General features: G+C 41.7%; 1 protein-coding gene across 3 annotated transcripts in view; it reads right to left on the reverse strand.

Moving 5' to 3' along the window:
* Positions 1–14,869, reverse strand: part of fat1a (FAT atypical cadherin 1a) — a 77,504-nt gene extending 62,635 nt beyond the window's left edge. For all 3 annotated transcript variants that reach the window (XM_071538297.1, XM_071538296.1, XM_071538295.1), the window contains exons 1-2: positions 14,766–14,869; positions 9,727–13,016 (exon numbers count right to left, since the gene is read on the reverse strand). In XM_071538297.1, the coding sequence (XP_071394398.1) occupies positions 9,727–12,988 (3,262 nt within the window). In that variant the 5' untranslated portion in view covers positions 12,989–13,016; positions 14,766–14,869. The remainder of the gene's footprint in view (positions 1–9,726; positions 13,017–14,765) is intronic.
* Positions 14,870–17,494: the final 2,625 nt, after the last annotated feature.

Genomic DNA, 17,494 nt, shown 5'->3' on the forward strand with positions numbered 1-17,494 from the left:
TGAGTATCAGAGAAAATTAAGACTTTCTCAGGCCACTTTGTTGGCTCATTCATGTGTGCTCAACGTGTAATTACGGTATTTGAAACAGCACTTGAAGGCAACATAGGTCGGTTGCTTTAGCTGTTCTCCACAATGCCCTTGAGCAATTTGTTGAGCCCGTGCAATTTTACGATTTCAGCATTTTCCTTTGGGTGCTTCCCTTGAAAATGACTGAACAGGTTCATTGTGTACCTCCTGTTGAACCAATTCTATCTTTGTAAATTTTACAAACAATGGTGTTTTAAGCTGTGATGGATCACACTGGTTGAACATGCTAGACATGCTAAATTTTATTCTGCTACATGTGGATTGTAGGCTGCTATATATCACAACATCCACGATCTCAAAAAAACTTCAAAAACTGCTTGGCTTTCCATACACGGGCAACAGTTCACCCGACAAAGTTCACACATAGTCACAGTTCCTCCTCACAAAAACACAGCGCTGAAAACATACTTAACATACATAAAACTTCAATTAATAGCACGGGCTTTTATTTGCTTCAAACACTGAACTCAACCGGCCTATATTTGGGACAGGTGTCTATATGGGACAGGCCTTTAATTCCTTTCGCACAAGAGAGAGAGAGAGCGAGTGAGCGAGAGCGCGAGCGAGCGGTGGTCGAGCGAGCTAGAAAGTGAATGAAGAGAAGGAGCGGTGGTAGCGAGAAAGCCGGTGAATCAGAGAAATTAAACGTTATTTTCTGCATGTTTCACAGCGGTTACGTTCTAAAGCACACAGAGAGAGAGAGGGAGAGCCCCGTATCAAAATACCGGTAGCCTACCTTAGAAAGGATGAAAGCCGAAAAAAGATCAACGGAGAAATGTCTTGCTGCTGCTTCTCCTGAGTTTTGTTCAGCAAATTTGACAACTGACAGCTTGAATTTCAGGTCGTAGTTTTTTCTCTGTGCCACCATGGCGATCAGCAAATGTGACTGACGTTTGAATGCAAGTAAAAAAAAATAAACTGCTTCGCAGCGTCAATGGCAACCGGCTTCTAATTGAGACCGGCCGTAATTTGTCAAAACTTGTAGCCACATCCGGCCAGTAAAAGGGACTCGGCTTTTAATTGAAGTTTTACGGTATAACATAAAGTTAGAGACAAGGGCTCAGACAAGCGACTTCCCCATACAAAAGTAAACTCTGACTCCGCAAGAGCGGAAGTGTGACGTCAATATATAGACACCCAAGCAGCGATCATTACATATAAAATTACATTTAAAAAAACGAATATCCGAATCCCAAAATTGAAAACCGAATACCTACCCAACGAACGAATATCCGAATAGTCGAATATTCGGGTCCAGCCCTACTGTACAGTGTGTCACACTGTACGTCTCCTGCACTTTCTCCATGAGAAGAGATTGGTATTTGTAGTAAGTGGAAAGTGTTAGATTTGCCCTGGTGGCACTGAAGAAACATTCCTGTAGAATGTGGTTTCAACTGTGTCGACTGATTGTTAGGTAGCACAGTACAAGGGACACAATGAATAGCAACATCAATCAAAAGACGCGTCCATCTTCATGTCTCAGTTTGACTCAAAGAAGTTGTCTCTCACTTCACCTCAGGATTTATGTACCATTTTATTTTGATGCTCAGTCAGTTGTATTTTGAAAGCCAATGCATCATACTGACACTGAAGAATAACCAATAAGGTAAGGTTCATTGCATTACATGAACCCCGTCAGAGCAGCAAACCCCATTCCAACTGGGCCAGTGAAAGAAAAATCACATCAGATAAAACTGAACCTCTTTACAAAGGCCTTGGTTTCCCTTGTGAATTAAATATAGTATTGTCAGCCCTATCTTAAAGATCTGTTTATCACAAAGACCACATGCATGTGCACACACATTTGGCCAGATGATGTCTGCACATCCATGTGGTCTTTGTGTCAGATAATTATGCATCGTGCCTTGTTGTATTTGTGTTCAGGCTGTCACTTGTCAAGCATCAGAGAGTATGAAATTGGTCATAAGTGCCTGAAAGAGTGGCTGAAATTTGAATAAAAGGATAAAAGCATGTCAGCATTGCTTAAATCTCTGCCAGATTTGAGAAGACAAGTCCTTGGTAAAGATGCTCCGATGTGCCCATGATGAAGATGCTTGGATTTTTTAAAACATGAACTAATGCAAACTGACTGATATACGGAATGTTTCAGAGTTCTTTTTATAGACATGGTTTATAATTTAGTCTATATCTGGAATTCAGTTAAATGATAGTTCACCTATTTGGCTGACAGAACTATACCCTATTATAGCCTAAAGAAAAGAGATGCCTCCTAGATGCCAAAACTCAAAGCTACTGTGCCAAAAAAAAAAAAAGATTTTGACAGTGCTGTTTAGGACAATGGCTCTGGTTGGTTAAGTTTAGGGTTAGTTTTAAAGAAATAAGCTAATATACATAACCTTCATGGATGTTCCTGGGCCCCACTGTGAAAGGTTAGGGTTAGGTGTAAAGGTATAAAATCAATAACAATACTTTAACAGAGGTGCAATACATAGACCTAATGAAATTGAACCATATTTAGCCAAAATCCAGCATTAGCATGACAAGAATGAACACACAAGGAAGCACATCCTCTGCACGAGGCACATTTAAGTTTCTTTAAAAAGATTTAATGGACTGAGAGAACAACAAACTTTTAACTGGAGAACGTGTGCTTTTCATTTAGCACCCTACAATCAACTTTGGCCCGCTGCACATTCCTGGTCCCGTCTCCACAGCGACAGCACTCAAGCAAAGACTACTTGGAATCATGTGCCACTTTGCAGTCCCACTTTTATCTCAAACTTACAGCCATTGAATGAAAAATTATGGGTAAGAGTTCTCACTTTTGGTCAATCATGTCTGATGCCTGAAAATAGACCATCAGCCAATACTAGCCTGCGTCTCATCCAAACATGTGAACCCAAGCAATTCACCGCATACCTTTCTTATCTCTCATCGCTAAGGGTCAGCTTACCTCAATAGGACACTGTAGAAAGAGAGCAGGAGAAGGCATATTTTTAAGGGGCTGGAAAACACACACGCTTTGTCATTACGCATCAAATTGTTTCATTTGCCTTCACAAAGATCTCTTTCACAGCACAGGCTGCAAACAACTTCAAGTGAAAGGGCAATGCATACATTATCCAACAAGAAAGGGCAATGCATACATTATATAATGAGCATCTGTGTTGCATCTACAATGAACACACTCTGCATAGACACTTCTGGTCACCTTCAATACTACATCATTTCAATTCAAGCGTACAAATAAGTGTTCGAAGCAAGTTGCTTGTTTGCAGTCTCAGAAAGTGGTTTAGAAAAAAGAATTTAATGGCATAGCTGCTGGTATCCTTGTGCCTGAATTCACTATTTCCTTCAGAGTACTCAGAGTGACAACATTAGTGCATTTGTACTCAACAGTGTGGCCTAAGATCAGTGCACTTTTATCCTTCCTTCATTTTGAAGCACATGGATCAATCAAGCATATCAAGCACAGCCCATAGCAAACATCATCCCTCCCTACCCCTTGGATTATTGGTGGCACTGATCTAGGCCAAGTTTAATAGTTGTGTTAAGCAATAGACATTCTTCACTGCAGATCACTGAGTAGTGTTGCTCTCTCATAAAAAAGCAAAACTTTGCCTTTCCAAACTCCTCAAATTTAGCACTGAGACAATTGTTGAATACTTGAATACTATGGCAATTGTTAGCAGTGTAATAGGTGTTTGTACGCCTTTGCTCTATTCAAATTTTATATTACCCTTTGTGTGCTTGATTATATAACATATTAAAAGCACTTTGCCAAAAGCACTTGAGTGCGCAATACACCAAAAAGAACTAAGCAGTTAGGCCTACATGATAAAGCAACTAAGTATAAGGTATTTAAAAAACATGACTGAATTGTCATGAACGAATTTACTGAATAGAATTCTTGGAATGCGCTTTTACACATGCACTCATCTCACTTTTCCCCTTCTACCTCTTTCCTACCTTCTACCTTCTTCTGGAAATCCTAGTATGTATAAGATTTGGTAAATGTCAAGTATATACATACACTGACAGTTATTCACGCACACCAGGTACCCATCCCCACTCTCCTGGAACTGGCAGACTGGTTGGAATATGAAATCCGGGTCCAGGAGGATACATTGTGGTTTGACAGCAGTTCTCGTAGGGAACTCCGTCTATCGTTTTGCAGGGCACAAAAGCCAAACCTACAGGAGATGCAGCCACAGCACCAGCTTTAACTTTAACACAAGTGGACGATTTGTTCATTAGCCTACATAAATAGGCAATCCTTAATTAACATTAGGATCTCATTGGCTGTCACCTGCTCTTAGATTATGGCAACGGTAATCTGACTCCATCACAGCAAAGACACAAATAAGTAAAAATATAAATTTGTCCTTATTAACAGCCCTAATTTCTCTTGTTCATTTGACATTTTAGAAACAAACTGCTTTTGTTGATGTAGCCTATGTATTCTGAGCTCAACTTAAGTTTTAAGAAGAAATGTTCCCCTTGATGAAAATTTGAAAACAACATTATGGAATTACAGTATGAAATCAAGCATTTTTCCACATACAACTTCAACATAGCAGTTTGCTCAGGTCTGGGTCTAATCATTCCTGTGTCGAGGGATATCAGGGTCTATCTGTTATTAAAAGTAGGCCACACAGATAGGCCTATGTTTTGGTTAGAGAACTTTTGTTCTCACCTATGAAGACCTCTACTCTACCATGTGTTAATATAATAAATTTAAATAGCATCACTAGGTCAACAACAAGTACAACAGAGCACTGCCCAGCATTACATTCATGGTACTTTAAAATTAAGATGCCGTTGTTGACATGAGCAGAAACCAGCTTTGTTCATGAAGTCACTTGCTGTTAGTAAACTTTCTCTAATAGATCAGATAAAAGCGAGAACTGGAAAAATTGTCCCATAGCAAGAAAGTGGGGCCGGAGAAGAGGCTGGACAAGGGTAGGTTTAAAATAAGATGGCACTGAGCCAGTGGCCAGAGAGCTGTTAATAATAGAGAGAGTGTTTGGGCAAACAGTTGCCATGGCTCCCTTAGGACTGTAGCAGGAAGGAACTATATCTAGGGAATATGAAGTGGTTTCCATAAAAGGGTTTCTGTTACTTGAAATTGACTTAAATGAGAATAGGGTGGTATTCAGTACAAAGTGATCTTGGACAGCAGTTTGAAATTCAACCATAAATCAATCAAGTTGGCAGCATACCTTGCCCCCACCAAGTATGTCAGGGCCTTAAATAACTCAATTACACCAACAGCGGTGCCTGAGCACAGACAAATGACAGAATTAGCCTGATCCGAGCCCACTCACACACCTCACCTGGGTTCATTTTTTTATGTGTGGGCCAAGACTTACTAGTAACTATATACAAGTTTCAGACACCCTGAGGGGTCATATTTTGCATATGGAACAAACAGCCAAAAGAAAACAAAACACAGCTTTATAATTCCTCGTCTCATAGTCCTGTGGTGCCATACCACTTCTGCTGTGAGACAAAAACATTTCAACATTTTCTTTTCAAAACTGATATTGTGTAAAAATTTTGGGCGTCACATAGCCGATATGTTAGGGCCGTGGCCGTACCCCCGAAGATTCCCTAGTGTTTCCTTGTGTTTCCCCTTACTAATGCTCCCCTGTCTGTCTCTCTCTCTGTCTATGTTTTGTTTGTGTGTGTATTGGCGTGGGCGTGGTCTCCCTTCCTCGTTCTCCTGGCTCCTGGCTCTGCTCATCCCGCACACCTGTCTGCAATCGGCTCATCACCTCTCCCAGTCTGCTCACCTGCCTCTCATCAGCTCATCTGCCTGCAGTATATCTACCCCAGCTCTTCAACCATTCTTCGCCGGATTGTTGTTTCAACCTCAGTGGTAGATACGCTTCCAGGCCAATTTAGTGTGAACTCCTAGTGATTTTGTCTCTTCGTGTTTCATGTTACTAACCAGCCTCTCTTGTGTCCCAGGATCATCACTCGCCTGCCTGTCTTCCTGCTTATCTCCCTGCCTGCCTGCTAGCAACCTCCTAGCCTCCAAGCTACCCCTGCCTACTACGCTTCCCCTCATTCCACGCTCACGCCAAGCCCCGCTCCTCTTTACCATCACTCACCCCTGCTGCCACCGGATTCCCATTCCCTGCCATCAGCTCCTCATCCAGATCCTCCTTTACAATAAAACCTTTTTTCTTACCAACTCCACTCTGTCCGTGTCCTGCGTTTGGGTCCCTCCTGTGTTCGTAACACCGATACCGATCAGTTGGGTCTAATTTAGATCTTAGATCGGCTTGGGACTTCCCTATTAATCGATTACAATTTTGATAATCTATCAATAATGATTTATGTTTGGCAAACATCAAGGTAGAAATTATTTTTTTGCCAAACATTTTACAATGATGCTCACATTATTCACCCTAAGTAGCCTCTAGATAGGCCATTTTCTTTGTTCAAATGTGTTGTCTTTGTTAGTAATGCAAGCTAGGTGTGCAACGGTGAAAAGTACTTAAGTGCAGGAATTTTTGTAGTTTCGGTTATCTTTAAAAGTGCCTCCAATGTTTTTTTTTGGTAGACTCTAAAATATAAAAGAACGTTTAGGCTACTGGTTTAATTTCTGCACTTTGATATGTATACCCATTTACCTATTCAGACACAGATCACTAATCTCACCTGCCATTTTACGCTGTAACCTGCAACACTATCTATAGTATACAGTCAAGTTTTTTTCTCTTTTATAAAATACATGTTTTGTTCAGATTTGTTAAATCTCAACACCTACTCTACCAGAAACAGGGTTTCTACACTTTGCCTCTAGTTTCATGCATAGCCAGACATTTAATCAATCACCAAATGCAATGCTTATTAGGGTTGGGCGGTAATACGGTATCCCGGGGTATTTGAAAAAAGCAACGGTGTTTCATTACCGTCATAAAAAAAAATTCTGCTGCCCAATGTGCGCATATATATAATAAACGCCTTAAGAGTGTTTATCCAGCACCACTGTCTGTGTGGTTGAAGATGCTATGAAAGTGATGACAGAACTTTTTGTAAACAATGTAATTTGTCAAATAAATAACCTGTCAAAAAAGACTAACTAGTTAGAAGCGATCATACTATTCAACTAACAACTATTCGACAATTCTTCGAAGATCACCCCCGGTGCGAACTAGGCTAGCCATATTGATGTTAGCTAGCCAGGCTAACTAGCAAGCTAGGCGGACGTTAGCATAGAGCTAGCAAGCTAAGCCAGCTACCTAGTCTGGCTACATAGCCCCGAACCGGTCCTTTTGTCGTTTTACGTGCCCATCTCAGAATCAGTCACCCACTAACAGCTGCGAGGATGAACATTTCGTCCAGTTCAAAGCCCCCCGCTGCTGCTGCTGCCCAAGCAGGACCATCCACTGTAAATATGTTGTAAATATGTAACGTTTGCTATTCCGTTTCTGATGTTCAGAGAATAAAACTGGAACATGCATCACATGTTTGTCGTGTGAAAATCACAGTTGAAGTGCACTGCAGCCACCTTGTGGTGGGAAACGGTACAGCAGCGACTACATAAATTCATCATTTGGAATTGGCGGCTCCCTCCAAGCCCTACAATGTGATTTTTAATCAGACGGTAATACCGTATACTGTGGGAAAATTTGGGGAAGGTTTAACGGTGTCAAAAATTGGATACCGCCCAACCCTAATGCTTATCATAGTAAAGACAAACACACGTGCATGGGCTCAAAATTATAGTTGTCAAGTAAACCAGGAACAGACTTCAGCAGTCTTCCCTCAGTCCTTGCCACTCTAAAAAACAAATTCCAGAACTGAAGGTGTGTGGCTTCTGGCATTTTTCCTTGTACCACTTTTTCATTTGTTTTCTAATTTTAACCCATTTTAATACATTTTGGTCAAGAGTCACAACATGCAGCTGCACCACTGTAACACCACTGAACATATAATAGGGTGTACACCCATGCTTATATTTTCCTTTTAGCAACATATATTCTAAATGCATACAATAACCTCACACCCCTAACGAACCACACCCTTCATCTAGTGAAATCATAGGAGGGGCATTACCACCTTAGCTGTATTTGGTTGTCTACTGACCTCAGATGTGATCCATAATAACACAACCCAACCCATCATAAATCACTTAATATAGGCCTTGAGGATTAAGTCATAAGATGAAGCCAGGCTCCCTGAATCTGTACCCTATACAGGATTTCAAATTATAAGTAGCCCCAAAGAAGGGTGCCAGTCACTCTAGAATAGACCAACATCAAGATATTTTCAAGAATACAGCATCACACTGTCAAAACATGTATCCACTAGAAAGTTATGTACTCCACTGTAAACCTGCATTATTACGTCAACTCAATAATTTGGGGAAAACGTACAAAATGAAAGTCATAATTCTAGCATGAAACACATATGGCAGTCAAAAATTTAAGTTTAAATGTCCCCAGCATCTCTGCAACGTTATTACAAACCAACAGCTACCACACAGAGAACAAGCAAACGAAGACTGGACACACACCACAGCCGACACAGTCCTTGAGGAGAGATCCTTCATAACAGCTGATCCCCTCATGCTAAATTTACTAGCCGAAGGAAAGTAATTTCCCCACAGATTCACTGAGGAAACTTCCTGTCAATTTCCTTAAATAATTCACATCGATCCGATTCTTAATAAACATTAAACTTATGATATAAACCACTTTTACACCAGTAAAAGTCAGTGAACTAAATTACATTTCCAGCTTTCTTATGCAGATATGAACCTTTGAGGTTACATATACCAAGAAAAAACGATGTATTATGCATTAAGTTTCACTGCCTCATTTAGACATTAAATATGTATACTGCAGAAGAGAATTTAATTTTAAAACGGGGGAAAAAAACTCACATTAAGCCACCCAAGAATGTGGTTACTAAGTTTAAAAAGGAGGGCAGCAAGCCAGGTCTGAAACATCCAAATCAGGTGATCGTTAGATTTTTGTGGCAGGAACTGTTGGAATTCCAGACTGCTTATTTTGACTCTCTGGCACAGGTGTTAAAAAGGTTCTGGGCAGCTGGGCAAGTATTAATACATTTCCTACAAGATCATAAGGAGCCAGCAAGCAAATCCTGCCATCAACAGAAGATCCAAAACGTGCTGTTATAAAGACTAAATGGTTTTAAAAAAAATGAAATTAGAAAAAAAAATCAACCTTAGGTGAAACGAATTTATAGCATATCATGTGGCCAGAAATGTGTCCATTTTTCCGAATTGGAACCAAAAAAGGAGTTTGCAGTTATGCAGTGAGAGCATGATTGGGGTGAAAGAGGAGGTGAAATCACTCAGAATTCTCTTAGTTCCACAGCAACTATTTAGGAATGTCCACTGCAGGTCTGAGAGACAGCTGGTCCATCTGTTCCTGTCATCAATTCTCCCGAAAGAGAAAAATGATTGGAATCAGGAAGCTCACCCGCCTCCTGGAAGCCTCCCTTACCTCACCGTCATGCACAGTGACATAAAGTAGCTAAATAGTAATAGTGATAAATTCTAGATGCGTAAAACTTTCCTTATGCTAATTATTTCAAACTGATGCATACCCATTTGGAATCTTTAGAGATTAATGGTAAACAGAAAGACTCTTCACATAGCTGTATAATAATGACATAGACGAATGAGAAGAAACTCACCAGTCTCCTCATCAATGGTGAATATCCCAAGGCCAGATCCATCCCGTATGGAATATCGAATCTCCCCGTCTCTGCCATTGTCGTCATCTGCAGCAGTTACTTTCATCACCGAAGTCCCAACAAGTGCATCCTCTTTTATAAATCCCTTTTCCACAAATGATGGGAAAAAAGGCCAGTGGAGATTCTCATTCACATCCACCACGTCCACTTCAATGAAACAGGTTGATGACAAAGACATAGGCTTCCCTTTGTCTTTAGCTTTTGCTGTAAGATTGTACACCTGCTTTGTCTCATAATCTAGATTTTGCACAATCCGCACAGCACCGCTGAGTTTGTCAACTTCAAAATTCCCGTCTCCATTATCGATAAGGCTATATCGTACCTGGCTGGATGGTCCAATATCAGGGTCATGAGCCTCCAGCCACATGATAATAGTACCAATAGGAAGGTCTTCCCTCACCCTCACACGGTAATTGGGGGGAACAAATTTAGGTGGATTATCATTGACATCCTCCAAGATGATCTTAAGCAACACTGTGGACACTAGCTGCGGCTCACTCACTGCCTGGTCACGGGCCGCAATCTTCAAAATATACACTGGATGGACCTCACGATCCAATGGCTTTGTCACAGTCACCAAACCAGTCTCCTCATTGATCGAAAAATGATCTGTGCCTGCCAAAATTGAATATTTGATGAGTCCATTATCCCCTTGGTCCTTATCTGTTGAATCCACCTGGATAATTTCTGTTCCTACGGGTGTGTTCTCACTTATTTCAACTGAATATGAATCTTGCAAAAATTGAGGGCTATTATCATTAGCGTCTAAGATCTTAACATCCAAGAGGCGTGATGACGATTTCTGTGGTATACCAAGATCATACACCGTGACGTTGAGTGTGTAATGGTCTGTTGTTTCCCTGTCGAGAGGAGAATGAACCAAAAGCCAACCACTTTCCATTTCTACAATGAAGCGGCTCTCTGCATCTCCTCCTGAAATAACATACACTAGTTTCCCGTTGAAGCCACTATCTGTGTCTGTGGCACTTAAATGGACGATCCGGGCCCCAACAGGAAGGTCCTCTCTAACCTCAATGACACTCGGAAAAGATTCTGCAAATTGAGGAGTATAGCGGTTGACTGAGTGAATGTCCATAAAGTTATCCTCTGGTTCGGTTTGTGTGTGAATCTTGCTGCCCTGAAGCAGCTTTTCTGCCAACATTGTGGCAACACCAGTGTCCACACATTTTACTTGGACCGGCTTGCGCGCTGTGATGACTGTTATATTCATGATCACTGATTGAGTCTCGTGTTCACCATCGCTTGCGGTGATTTGTAAACTATGAAAGGACACTTTGGCTGCCTCTCCCTCACTCAGTGTCTGCTTCAGCGAGAGCACCCCAGAGTTTGGGTTCAGTTCAAACAGATCAAGATCATTTCCAGCTTTAATATTGTACCGTACTAGCTGCAGTTCATCAGCATCTATGGCAGACACTGTTGTTATCTGCTCTCCCACGCCGTGGTCTCTTGGCACAGTGACTTCACAGTCTACATTTTCAAATAGAGGCTTATTGTCATTCAGGTTATTTAGTGTTATGGTGACTGATGCCTCCACCTCTCTGCGGAAAGGGGATCCCCAATCTGATGCCCTGACTTTGAGATTGTAAATCCTTGGCATGAGCTCATAATCTAGAACCTCTGAAGTACTGACAACACCAGAGAAGTAGTCGATGACAAATGGTTGCGGGCTCACATTGGTAATGCTGTAGGTCACATAGCCATTCTCACCTCTGTCTAGATCAGTGGCTTTAACGACTACCACACTGGTCCCTACAGGTACATTCTCATCAACACTGGCCTTGTAGGATGTCTGCTGGAACTCAGGCGCATTGTTGTTCACATCAATCACATCTATGATTACTTTAGTTGCTGCCTTTTTGTCACTGGTGGTAACTTCCAGCTCAAATCTAGGTGCATAATCAGCATTGATGTGTCCTGCTGTGGTGATTAAGCCAGTATCTGGATTAATAGCGAATCTGTTCTTTTCAGACTTGTGTCTAAAAGCATATTTTAGCTGTGGATATTTGGGCAAAGCTGTTACCATAGCAACAGGTGTATGAAGAGGGGCAAATTCACTGAGATTGACCCTGTAAACGGCTTTTTCAAATTTAGGAGGGCCCACTTTAAACTGTGCAGAAGTAACATGAACCAATTTAGCAGATGAAAATTGAGGGGGGCTTCCTTTGTCCTTTGCCTGTAAAGTGAGGTTGTATCCGAAAGGCTGGCTGTCCCAGTCTACATCTTTGACCGCTTTGATTTTATACTCCTTGCTCCCAGGACTGGTTCTCACAGCCTTGAACTGCTGAAGGGGGTCACCTGCCACAACACTTAATGATGCTATCTCTCCATTTGGTCCCTGGTCATTGTCTTCCACTGTCACAATAGCGTAGGTGGGGTCACGATCAGCATCTGAAGGGGCCAGGGTGACAGCCGTGATTACAGGTGCGTGTTCATTGGCCTGTTCCACCCTAACTGCAAGTTTGGCCATGCTACTGAAGCCACTGCTCCCATACAGCTTCATGCCTCTGTCCACTGCAAGGATCTCCAATTCGTACAGCTTGGTCTCAGAATAGTCCAGTTTGCCAGTCAGTGTCACCACGCCACTTGTTGGATGAACTGCAAACATGTCCGTCCACTCTCTGAAACTATAGTAGTATTCTCCATTAGTACCGATGTCTGCGTCTGTTGCCGTGACTTTGGCCACGCTTGTGCGTATGACCGTGTTCTCTGGCAGAGAGATGCTGTAGGAAGTCGGTGAGAATAGAGGCCTCAGATCATTGGTGTCCAGTACCTGCACCTTAACCCTGGTGCGACACTCCAAATTGGTGCCTCGTTCCACAGCTTTAACAGTCAGCGTGTAGTGGTCTTTAACCTCCCGGTTCAGAATGGCAGTGCTGCCTCCTTTGGTCCTTATTCGCAAAAAACTGAAATCTCCCAGCAGGTATTCCTCCGCTTTGAACAGGTTCTCATTGTCTCCAGAGACTATTTTGTACCGTATCTCCCAGGCCGGGTCTGTGATATAGATACCCATCTTGGCATGACTCTCTAAGTAAGTCTTAGCAGCAGAGTTCTCATATATGGTTGCATTGTAAACGGAGTGAGTGAATTGCATGGAGGCTGCCCTCACCATCCTTTGGTTCCCTGCACAGCCACAGAGGAGCTGCAGGAGCAGTACAAGCAGTGAAATCAAGTGTTTCCCCATTATCGTACCGTGATCTTCACAGAACCACCTGGAAACAAAATACAATATGGTTAAAATCAGTGTGTTAGAAAGCTTTAGCCTGTATAAAAGCAATTTTCATCGACCTGGTCGGTGGAGAAAATAATCTATAATAATTACTACTAATCAAGCTCAAAAGAGTAAATAAGCAATTGAGACAATTAGGCTATTTGCAATTATCACCCCCTGAGTTGGCAACTTGTGGAGATAAATGCTGCAAACCGTATTCCTCTCTTTACTGTGCACTTCCCCCAGACTCTTTTAAATGCCTTGACAAGCGATGGTTAGGTTGATAAATGGCTAAATCGCTGCCATGTGGGAATAAGATAAGGTAGAGAGGTCAGGTGACTAGATCTAAGCCTGCACTGCTGCCACTTCTGCACATTGTCAGACACCAACTATGTGCATTTTATAACAGTAGAACCTTATTTATCCAAACGGCAACTTCATGAAAACACCAATCAGCTGAAATAACATAATGAGAAAAAATATGGCAATATGAGAACAGATAAAGGTTTAATTTCCCTAGTGATGAATCCAACAGTAAAGAATGTGTCCTTATGTGTACATGCCCTTTTCATAGTGTTCAAAAAAAAAATCTGTATGGAATTGCCATACATTTCATACTTCTGAAATGTTTAGTCTACCACTAAAGACCTGCCTTTCTGAGGATTCATATGGATAATTTGGACAAAAATTCTCATCTTAATAACACGTTAATACACATATTTCAACGACTGCCCATTTCATTAACCTAAAATTGGTTTCTAAGATCAATAGCAGGAGTTATACAAACAGAAAAAAGCTGCTGTAGTAAATTACACACAAGCGGTGCTCCTTTGGATCTTTACGAGGTACCATTAAGGGTAAAACTAGTGGGGGAATATATATTTGGTGTTTTTTTTTAAATGGACAAAGAATCGTTTACAGCTGCCTTACTTCGTTTCAAGCTTTGTGTGGGTAGCACAGCTATCTGTACAAAGACAAAAAGCAAGTCGGTGCCATGTCTGTGCAGGAGTAGGCTACTTTATATAAAATCTAGGCTAGCTGTTACATTATTTACTTTTGGCGTGTCTGGTCATAGGTTAGGTATTAATGCTTTATGAGAGGTTAATAAGTGACCGAACCTAGCCCAAATCACTTCAAATCCGAAACCATCGCCTGCAGGTACAAAAGATGCATCTGCTGGTGCGCGACCATTGTAAAATATTAAACTGCAACTAAACTTGTAGCTTGTACCTATCTTTAGATAGAGGTCAAAAAGATTACACGTCAGTTAAACTTTTCACTATTTCAATGCAACCTGCAACCGATGACTTGTTTTCAAAAAGCAAAAAGTAAAGCGTTTCAGGCAAATAGATGCCTCCAGACTGTTTCGTTTCCAACCCCCATCCCCCAACTAAATCCATTCACTTTAACGAAACGATGGCACCCGTGCGCTAAGCAGATATTGTTTAAAAAAAAACACCATTCCTCTCCAGCACCAGTTCAGAACAATGTAGCTATAAAACACGGGCAAATAAACATGCTACAATCCACTCTCCAGTGTCATAAAACACGATATAATTAGAATAAGATAGTTTTGTTGGCGCTAAACTTCTCCAAAGAGACAGAGAAAGCAGCGGCGGCTGGTTTCTTTCAGAGACCGCAGCTCACAATAGCCGACCTATCTCAACTTTTTTCACGTTTCACAGATGCCGAAGCTTACTCGCCGTCGCCCGAAAAACCCCACCGATAACAAAAACAACGCTTCACATACCTTTTCTATCAATAATGTCGTAGATTGGGAGGTTTTGCATGTAGTTTATGGAGTCCAAATCTCGGCATGGTAATACGTGGACTACTCCTCTCCGTTACTCCATCTACCAAGCTCTCTCCTTTTTCCTCAGTGCTTCCCTTTCTCTCCCACACTGGAGCTGCCCGGTATCTCTCCGCGCTGCGCACGTCCGGATCTACTTACCGCTGGCATGAGGATAAAACCTTTCCACTCTGAACCCACTATCCGGATACTTTGATTTACCCGACTTTAGGCTAAATTATATATTCCTCTGATATAGCCCCACACGGGGCAAGTGCAATTAAATTAGGCAAATCTTAATCCATAGTTCATCCTTCTTCACCAAGTACTTCTTTTTCAAGGGCGTCATTTCACTAAGGTATTAAGGTAGGGAAAAGTCTAGATCTAACATTATTTGCCACCAAAACTACCAAACCCCCGTAGGCTATATCGAATACATTTCTGGGGATAAGTGGATCAATGATTGATGACCGGCAGGGTTTTATCAGCCTATTATTTGATCGATGTGATAAATTATTGGTCACCAAACTATCGGGAACCAGCGCACACCCTGATATGATTTTTTTTTTATATGGCTTCCATATAAATAGTTTTTTCCATTATCTTCTCCTCTTCTAATCTTCTTTAGTATAGGGCAGGCCTATGGCACGTGGGATATTCTCACAAAGGCCAAGCCCTGACCAGATTGGACTAACCTTAATCCAATAGTCAATTTCCTCTTAAGTAGGCTACATCATCATTTTTATGTTAGCAATAAAAAGATAGGTAAACTATTCTGCAAATAAAAACGGAGTTTAGGACATCCTGACAAGCAGGCTATAACAACTGCAGTTGTGCTTCCTCGCGTTTTTTATCATCATTCTTATTCTTAATCTTCTTCTTTTTACTGAAGTTGTTGTAAACAGACTAGGTTGAAGTTGGGGTTAGGTTAAACTAAACTAAAACTTAAACTAGAAAGACCCATTAGCGCGGCCTGGGTTCTGTACTTTGACTACAGGCTGGTTGATGGCAGTGTTCAGTTCGCCATGGAGGCACTGATCCCACCATCAGTCGCCTCCTCACACAGTTATCCTCACAGAGAAATCGTCACTGACTCTCAGACCAAGCTTACAGTAGCCTACCTTCCCACTAGAGGCACAGGAGTGTGGCTGCTATGCGATTGATGGCGCTGTCTCACTGCTGTTGCCCGGCTGCAGCTCCAGCTGGTGCGCGCTGCAGAAAGCCTGGGCTGCATGCAGCTCGACGACAACTTGTCAACTTGTACTCTCTCTTTCTCTCTCTGTGTGTGTGTGTGTGTGTGTGTGCGCGCGCGCATTTGTACATTTGGTTGTTTGACAAAAGTCGGATGTAAATGTTCCGTCTACTCAAAAGTGCTAAAAAAAAATGTTTAGAGTGTGAAGCGCTTAAAGTTTTTAAGAGGAATTTCAATGATGTCTGTGCCTTAAGAGCAAGGCTATAAGCCCGTGTTTTCTGGGATAATTTCACTTTACTCACCAGACCAGCTGGATGACCGCTGCTGCTCCAAAGTTCCCTTCAAATAAATCCTGCCAATTTCTGGCAATGTGTTTTTGCGAACATCTCGCAAGTGTGAGAAGTCTTTCTGAGAATCCGTCACTGATTATTCCACATTCTTCACAGGTTCAGAGCGCTCCGATCCGATCCGTTCAAAGCCACATTGTCATCAGACATGGTGTATGATACATTAGAGGTGCATGACTTGCCTCGTTCCTCTCCTCCACTATCGTTCAACGGCAGTTGCACTGTTGCTGCCTTCAGGTGATGTCGGAAATTCCGATATGATCACACATGAAGACACACAACATCGCACAGGACTGGGAAAATCGGGATTTTCTATGACACCCGAGTTACTGAGATGTGGTATTGAGGGGGCAGAGAGAATAGACGCCTTATCAACAACTGCTGGTAAAAGTGATGTCTTTTATTAGGCTATTAACATGTTATTGTTTGGCTTCCTGTGTAAATAAGTAGTATTTTCCTAAGTTCCGTTTTTCACTGATTGCTTTGTCACGCATATAAAACAGCCTTTGTCTAATAAATTATTTAAAACATCAATTACACCCCTGGTCCTCTTCTTTCTGCTGCTGTATAGCACAAAGTTGCTCAATGACACATCATTATTAAAATAAAACACCAACCACCAAAAAAAAAAAAGGCTTTTGTTCCACGGTCTATTTTGTCATTATTTCCTACCAAAAGCAATTGAATGCGCATCTTGTCATATGCCTACAACTTCCACATTTAGAGGTAGAGACACAGCCGACAAGACGCACTTGAAGGCAGCATGTTTCCAACTGACGAGTGGAGTTTGAGAAGTACTGACGTCACGGACTCTACTCCCATTCCATGCACGCACAGCCCAGTGTGGTGCTTGTAGCGGAGCTGTGTTTATTCTGGCCAAATTGTTACTAACCAACCACCTATGTTAAAGCGACTGCATTTGAACCACTTTCATACAGTTTATTAAATGTGCTCTTGAGTCCTTTTTTTTTCTTACCTCATCAATTAGTTTTAACAGTGATCAGTGAATGCACCTTACCATCAAAGAAGCACATGTCCTGTTCAATTTCTTGAACATGTGGTCAACAATTAAACATGAAATCATGCTGTGAGGTAGTTGCCAAAAAATGCTGGAGTGCAGTTAAGCTCAAACCAAGCCAGTGATCCGGCGT

This window comes from Centroberyx affinis, unplaced genomic scaffold (genome assembly GCF_046629955.1).
Source record: "Centroberyx affinis isolate AG114_WGS23_722 - 3 ecotype Tasmania unplaced genomic scaffold, CSIRO-AGI_Caff_v1 ptg003249l_1, whole genome shotgun sequence".
In the NCBI taxonomy this organism is placed as follows: Eukaryota; Metazoa; Chordata; class Actinopteri; order Beryciformes; family Berycidae; genus Centroberyx; species Centroberyx affinis.